General features: G+C 38.4%; 1 protein-coding gene across 1 annotated transcript; it reads right to left on the reverse strand.

Annotated features, from left to right (window-relative positions):
* Positions 1-4,246: 4,246 nt before the first annotated feature.
* cfl2 (cofilin 2 (muscle)) lies at positions 4,247-6,830 on the reverse strand. Its single transcript, XM_046856561.1, has 4 exons — positions 6,618-6,830; positions 5,468-5,775; positions 5,298-5,374; positions 4,247-5,154 (listed from the first exon to the last, which is right to left on the reverse strand). The coding sequence occupies exons 1-4, from the start codon at positions 6,618-6,620 to the stop codon at positions 5,045-5,047; spliced, it is 498 nt and encodes a 165-aa protein (XP_046712517.1). The 5' UTR covers positions 6,621-6,830; the 3' UTR covers positions 4,247-5,044.
* Positions 6,831-8,509: the final 1,679 nt, after the last annotated feature.

Raw genomic sequence — 8,509 nt, forward strand, 5'->3', positions numbered from 1 at the left:
GCAAAGGAAAAGGCATATGAGGAGCTGTATGTAAAGTTGAACACTAAGGAAGGAGAAAAGGATTTATACAGATTGGCCAGGCAGAGGGACCGAGCTGGGAAGGATGTGCTGCAAGTTAGAGCAATAAAGGATGGAGATGGAAATGTGTTGACTAGTGAGGAGAGTGTTGAGAAGATGGAGGGAGTATTTTGAGCAGCTGATGAATGAGGAAAATAAGAGAAAGAGAGGGGTGGATGATGTGGAGATGGTGAAGCAGGAAGTAGATAGGATTAGTACAGAGGAAGTGAGAGCAGAGATTAAGAGGATGAAGAATGGAAAGTCGGTTGGACCAGATGACATACCGGTAGAAGCGTGGAGATGATTAGGAGAGATGACAGTGGAGTTTTTAACCAGGTTGTTGGAAGGTGAGAGGATGCCTGAGGAATGGAGAAGGAGTGTGCTGGTACTGATCTTTAAGCATAAGGGAGATGTGCAGACCTGCAGTAACTACAGGGGAATTAAGTTGATCAGTCACACCATGAAGTTATGGGAAAGAGTAGTGGAAGCCAGGCTGGGAGAAGAGGTGACTATCTGTGAGCAACAGTATGGTTTTATGCCGTAGAAGATCACAACAAATGCATTATTTGCTTTAAAAATGTTGATGAAGAAGTATAGAGAAGGTCAGAAGGAGTTGCATTGTGTGTTTGTGGATTTAGAGAAAGCGTATGACAGGGTGCCGAGAGAGGAGTTGTGGTATTGTATAAGGAAGTCAGGTGTGTCAGAGAAGTATGTGAGGGTGGTGCAGGACATGTATGAGGGCAGTGTGACAGCAGTGAAGTGTGCAGTCGATACGACAGACTTTCCTGTTTGCAGTGGTGATGGACAGGTTGATGGACAAGGTCAGACAGGAGTCTCCCTGGACTATGATGTTTGCGGATGATATTGTGATTTGTGGTTAGAGTAGGGAGCAGATTGAAAAGAGCCTGGAGAGGTGGAGGTACATGCTGGAGAGAAGGGGAATGAAAGTCAGTAGGAGTAAGACAGAGTACGTGTGTGAATGAGAGGGAGGGCAGTGGAGTGGTGTGGTTGCAGGGAAAAGAGGTGGAGAAGGTGGAGGGGTTCAGGTACCTGGGGTCAACAGTGCAAAGTAATGGAGAGTGTGTTAGAGAAGTGAAGAAAAGAGTGCAGGCAGGGTGGAGTGGGTGGAGAAGAGTGACAGGAGTGATTTGTGATAGTAGGGTATCTGCAATAATGAAAGGGAAAGTTTATAGGACTGTGGCGAGACAGTGGCATTGAGTAAAAGACAGGAGGTGGAGCTAAAGGTATCAGAGCTGAAGATGTTGAGGTTTTCGTTGGGAGTGATGAGAATGGACAGGATTAGAAATTATTTTATTAAAGGGACAGCGCATATATGACGTTTTGGAGTCAAGGTGAGGGAGGTGAGATTGAGATGGTTTGGACAGAGGAGGGACATGAGGGTATATCGGTAGGAGAATGCTGAGGATGGAGTCGCCAGGAAGGAGGAAAAGAGGAAGGCCAAGGAGGAGGTTTATGGATGTGATGAGGGAAGACATGCAGGTATTTGGTTTAAAAGAGGCAGATGTAGAGGACAGGGGGGTATGGAAACGGATGATCCGCTGTAGCAACCCCTAATGGGAGAAGCCGAAAGAAGAAGAAGAAATGCACAATCAACAAGTGCATTTTTGTCATAGCTGTCACAAGCTGTCCTTAGATATATAAATATCTTCTATTTGATTAAAGTTTAGCTAGTTAAAATAATCATTAGCTTTCATTTGACCGGGAAGCATGAACTAACTAGTGAATGGCTCAGTCCTAAAGTATTGATACTTTTGATATTGACTTGGCATCGAGCGCATCGATTATGACATTAAAATATCAGTCCCACCAGGGAACGCTGGATTATTGTAGTGTTTAATATTGATGATAATAATGGCTTTTAAAAACTATAGAGACTACAAAATCACACCGAAAACATTTTATTATTATTGCTATCGGTATCCACATCGGTATCGATACTGACAATATTTTGCAATTACTTGGAATCAGATCGGAGTGAGCCCTCTCCACTGGTTACATATGTAAAGTAACTTCTCGAACACAGCCAGTATAACCACTAGGTGGCATCTCGAGCATAATGTGTAGGGGATTTAAATAAAAAGCCTCTAAAATCACACTTGATTAGTGAAGCTTGTTCTTTTCTTAGGCAAAAAATAAAATCACATCAACCATGATAATTTTCTGAAGAAGAAAAATATATATATATATATATATATGAAAAGGGTTAAATTGCTAAAATCATCACTTTTGTGGCACCGTATCCAGTGTGTTTCATTGTCAAGAATCTGACTGGTCAGAAGTAAAGAAGCCTTCATATGTCACATGTAGTTTACAGCACAGTTAAATGTTTTTATTGCATAGCTTGTTGAAATGCCTGTGCTGGAATACACTGTCAGTCATTGTACAGCACCTTTTGAGTTTGAACCCACAACATTTTGAGCCCAGCCTGACTTTTGAGTTACAAGATGTGGTGTGATTCTGGTTAACTCATGTTCTGGTGATGCAATCACAACTTTAAGATGTTATGAACATTAACAATACTATATTAAATGGATTTTAATTTCCATCTAACCTCTACTTGTACTTTTTTATATTTTAATTGTCACGCTTGTGTTTGGTGTAGTTTTTTCATAATCTGTAACTTGACAAAATTAAGTAACACAATCTAGGCCTCAGCCCAGCTGTCATCCTCTGTAAGAACACATTGAGTAATTTGGTACAGGGGTTTAATCTTATGACTCCGAGGTGTCTAGTTTCCCTACATGTGTCATGTTTCTGTGCAAATAAACATTCTCATATGTTATTTACACAGATTAAAGGTTTAAAATAGCAACGTTTAGCAATAGGCATAGATCTGATAGACTGTAAGCCATCACCAAGAGCTACTTGGGCAACAAACAAAAATAAATGTAAATGGGTATTTCACAAACACCACCACCTCTCAACCCTGTCAGCTGATTTCTTATTGCTCCTTGTATCTATTCACTCTGTTAAAATTAGACAGAATTTTACTTTTTCAAAAAACAGCATTTGCTCTCATATCCTCATGTGACCACTTGACACGAACTACTGCAACTTGGGCTCACAGCCTTTCAGTGGTCAAAATCTTGTATTTATATTAAAGGGCCTTTGTTTCAAGCCCTAATGTTGTATTAAACATTAAAATAACTAACCTTGGTTAAAAGAATAGTGAAACCTTTTTCAAACATTATTTTCCTCCTCTAACTTTAATGAAATTCTATTTTCAAAGTTCCTGGTAGATTAAAAATTATACTTACAAAATACCAAAGAACTAAAACAGTTGAGAGCTGATTTTTTTTTTTATACAGAAAGTCAGAGTCGTGGGTCATGCTCTATGGATCTGCATAATGACTACAAAATTTCCTGATCATCCAGTGCACCAATGGTGACATGATGTACACTACAAAACGTGATATAGCCAATATGCTATATAATATCTGCCCATGATTAAAAAATAATTCTGTTTACATATTTCTATAGCATTTTAAATAAAAGCAACGATCCCGATTTATTATGAAGCAGAGATGTCTACTTAAATGCACCACTTTTTGTGACCATTCACAAGTGTGACAAACTCTTTGAAACTGTGCCCAGGCTGCTCCAGCAGGCTTCTCTCACAGCTCTTATGAGGCATGTTCAGGTTTGCCATTTGTGGACAACGATGACAAGACACAAAAGCATGTTGGCCATAAATAGCACCAAGCGGCAGGGGATTGCTCGCTACTGGCATATCAAATTTTCTAAAGGCGGCGGCAGCCCTGGCCTTCAGCCCAGTTCAACTGAAAGACACAGCATTTTCACAGAAACACTTGGAGCACATGAATGTGGACAGTTGGTCCATTAATACCATCAAAACTTTAAGAAATGTCAGACCAGCTCAAAGTTGAACAGACAAAAACCCTTCTGCTCAGTATTGACTTAAAAAGCATTTTACACTGAAGGCCCATATTTTGTATGTAGCATAGACAAAACATTACGGTTTGTAAAGAGGTTTATAAAAAATAAAAATCGGTATCATATAATTTAGCTTCATAACCATCAATAAAATTTAACATGCATGAAGCCTTTTTGGGAGTAATGATTGAACAATTCTATAAAGAAAAGACATTAGCATACCTCAATAGCAAATGCCATTGAAATTGTAACCAGGCAGACCAGACCCAAACCGTTTTGTTTGCCACAAGGTTTTATTGCAAAGTGACAAAGTTTATAGAGCTCAAAAAATGTTTAATTTAAGGCTGCAAACACATGTATTGCCATCTTTAAGATATTATGCATTCTCGTTTAGTGTTCAAAAAAACAACAACCAAGCAGCACCTCCTCCGCCTTTGGTGGCACACTGTACATCGAAAATAAGGCGGTTTATGTGCCTTGCAGGAATGAAAACGGTTGTTACTTTAATATGGTGACAAACACAGAAAAATTCCATGTAACCCATGCTCAGTTGTGTCTCAACATGTAGTGTATAAACAAGTGCTTTCATATCTGCATAGTACTCAACATATTAGCCATGTCAAATTAGGCCAATTAGGTAGAACGGTTGAAATAAATACGTCAAAACGTATAGTGCAAAGTGCTCGCAATTGGTTAATGCAACTCTGTGAAGCATTAACAGAAAGCATTGTCATGTCGGTTACAGTAGTATTAATATCTCTGATACAAAAAAGAAACACCAGAAATTTAATGGTTGTGGGGGGATGACTAAACTTATCCTGGTACATAGCTTTGCTTTTAAGGCAAAACATGCCATGAGATTAACTTTTTTTGGTGGGGGTAGCAAAAAATAATATATATATATATATTTCCCAGTTGGCAATAAGCCGCTAAATTTGAATGTTAGAGAGATCTCCTTCATATGGAAAACAAAACAAAACGAAATGAGAAAACTTTTAAACTACTGCTTTGAATCAAAATACAGCTGCTAAGATAGAAAGCAAGTGGAATCCAAAGGCAGCATCAAATGAGTTTACACTGGTCGCCCCTCCAGTGATACAATACCGCTTCCCAATCTATTGACCAGGTTTGATGGGTCCTTGATGTCTTCCAAGCCATTGACTTGCCATTCATGCTTGATACCTGCAAACAGCACAATACAAGACTATATTAACCATTCCCCATCACAAAACCACATGACCCCCTTTAAAATAACCAGCACATCAAGTTTACACATATTTTGTATTAAAGAAAACATTTATTCAGATGCTTAGATAAAAACTCACCTGTTAACTTTTTCCTAATGGCATCTTTAGAGCTAGCATATATCATCTTGCTTTTTAGTGGTGCATTATCAGGGGCCCTGGAGATACACAAACCAATGACAGTGACTCATTCTGAAGTTATAGTTAAAATGTTTTGTAAAAATATATGACAACAGAGGGGGGTCTCATACCAAAATACAAACACCAAGTCTTCTTTCTTGGACTCTTTTGTTTGGTAAGTGGCATCATACAAGCAGTACCGGCAGTCATTCAGAGGTAGGAGCTTTACAAAATCCGCATATGGATCTTCAACAGTGTCTCCAATATCACCAACAAGGATTTCTTTGCCAATCTCTATAATGATCTTCTTCAAGTCATCACTGAGACAAAATAACACTGCCTTCTTGCGCTTTTTTACTTCATCTGAGGTTGAGGACTTTCGCACTTTCATTTCATTGAAGACTTGAATAACTTCTTCAGTAACAGTGACTCCTGAGGCCTGATGGTAAAAGGTGTAGAGATGGTCAAGTCTTCAAGTGTACAACTCAGTCTCAAAAAGATAAAAATTATTTAAGGACACTATTAAACAATTGCTGCCTGTTGTGGTTCATTTGGGACTTGGAGCCAGATATTTGCTCTTCACTCACAGTCCATTTCAGCATGGCATGAAGCAGGCAGGCCCACACACACACACACCTATCTAATATTAAATGTATGTATGTATATATAATCATTCAAACACAAGAACCATCGTGCACACAAATGGCTCATGTACATCACTCGAATTCAAAAACCATCGTGCACACAAATGGCTTATTCGTTTGGAAAGTTGAGTTTAACCTTGAGAGGAAATCTTTACTTTCGGACAGGGATCGTGTCGGTTTGTTTAACGGTATAAAATGTTGCGAGCAGTTCACTAAATAAATGCCAGCTCATGTAAAAAGTGTTTATCAAAATAAAGTCGGCGCTAAATCCAAGTTAAAATGGCCGCCTAAAGCTCAAGGCCCTGACCGCTTATGTCCCAAAATGGAACTGATTTGCTTAGGGATTGGTAAAAGGGCATCAGTGTACAACACACAACTATATATACACAGACACACATCTATATACATACATATATAGTCACTCACACACACATCCACAGGCCCGCGCAAGAAGAGGACATTTAGATGAGCGCGGTAACGCGTGCTTCTTACAATCCCACTGAGACACCGACTACGCGCAATGGACAAAAGTTAAACGATCATGTCAGAGTTGTAAAAGAAAATGTTTCATGTTACTAATTTTGGTCGACCGATCTGATTCGAAGTATAACACTCAAAGAAAAGTCCAAGAGCTCACCATGGTGTCCGGTAGTGTGTAGTTTGCGGCCGAACTTCAGAATTTTCTTAGTAACTTCTTTTGTGGGAATGTGAGCGCACGCGACCGGCCAAGTCTGAAAGCACGGGGGGGAGAGAGGGAGACGCGCGCATGCGCTCAGTACTACACAGTCACACTGACGATGCAACTGCAGCGGTAGAGCTGCACCACGTGACACACTGCAGTGCAACGGCAAGAATCGTGCAAGAATCGCGGCCTCTATAGCGTTCATCCTAAACATAACAGCCACCACGCCTTAGAGTCACGTGACAGGGGCGTTTTTCCGTATATATATATATATATATATATATATATATATATATATATATATATATATATATGTATTTATGGTCAAAATGGAAAGTAAGCAAACACAATAGTTTTGGTGTGACTACACTGCACCTTTCAGTTATTACACTTGCACAACCATTTAGATTTTTGTAAAATCAGAGCCAGGCTTGAGAAAAGTACAGACTATACCAAGCTGGTGCTAATGATAATCAGTTACATATTTAGGCTTAAACGAGGCGCAGAACAGCCAAACTCAGCTATTAAGTTGAGGATATGGAAGATAATTTCATATTACAGGTCATACACCATGGCAAGACTGAGCACAGCAAAAAAACACAAAGTAATACACTGCATAATGTCTACCACTGGAAGCAGACTACAATTTCATGATACAAGCTATTTTATAAAAAGCACAAAGATACGGTCAATGTTGAAGACCATAGATGCAGTGGCTGGCAATGGAAACGTAATGCAATAGATGAAAAACACATCATGGTTACTTTCCTTGGACATTGTAAGATGTCCAGCTGTGCCAAACAACTGGCAGAAATCACTGGGACCCAGGTACACTCATCTATTGTCCAGAGAAGTCTGTCCAAAAGAAGTCTTAATGGAAGAATTGTGGCATAAAAGCCATATCCCCTACATCGAAACAAGGCTTAGCAAATCAACTAGGCAACAGTAAATCATGGTGGAGGATGAAATCAAATGTAGTTGGAGATTTGATATCAATCCTGACCCCAATGCTGAGAAATACAGGCAGATAAGTATCTATCATGCAGTACCCTTAGTGTCTGATTGGCCCTATTTTTTTCTCTCTGGAGTACAACCCCAAACATACAGCCAATGTCATTAAGAACCATCTTAGGTGTAGAGAATAAGAAATAGTGGAAGTAATAGTTTTGGTTCTCACAGAGACCTGATCTCAACATCGAGTCTACCTGGGATTACATGAAGATACAGAATGATTGTGGTATCCTACATCCACACAAGATCTGTGGCAAGTTCTCCAAGATGTTTGTAACAACCTACCCACAGAGTTCATTCAAAAAATGTGTAAGTGTACCTAAGAGAATTTATGCTGTTTTGCAGGAAAAGGGTGGTCATTTCAGAGATTGGTTTAATTTTGATTAATTTTGTTTATTTACTTCAATTTGGTTTGTTGATTAAAAATAGACAATAATAAACTATTAATGCGTCTAATTTTGAAAATTTTTTGCCCACATGTGCCTAATGGTTTTGCACAGTAATTTGAGTATGTTAACACACACATTTTATATATATATATATATATATATATATATATATATATATATATATATATATATATATAAACATAGCAGAAGTTCCGTTTGTTGTCCAAATAATTTACATAATTTAAAACACTATAATTACTTTAAAACATTTACAATAATATTTTGTCTTTATGATCGGAGTATGGTTTCACTTATAATAAACATATCTGCATAAAGCATCCATATTTGTCCACGTTGATTAGAGTTTTAAAAACTTGACAAGTATTAATATAAAGTACATTTAGAACAGATAAATATTTCTAAATAATTTATCAGGATTTGAAACTT

The sequence above is a fragment of the Silurus meridionalis genome, chromosome 8 (genome assembly GCF_014805685.1).
Source record: "Silurus meridionalis isolate SWU-2019-XX chromosome 8, ASM1480568v1, whole genome shotgun sequence".
Classification (NCBI taxonomy): domain Eukaryota; kingdom Metazoa; phylum Chordata; class Actinopteri; order Siluriformes; family Siluridae; genus Silurus; species Silurus meridionalis.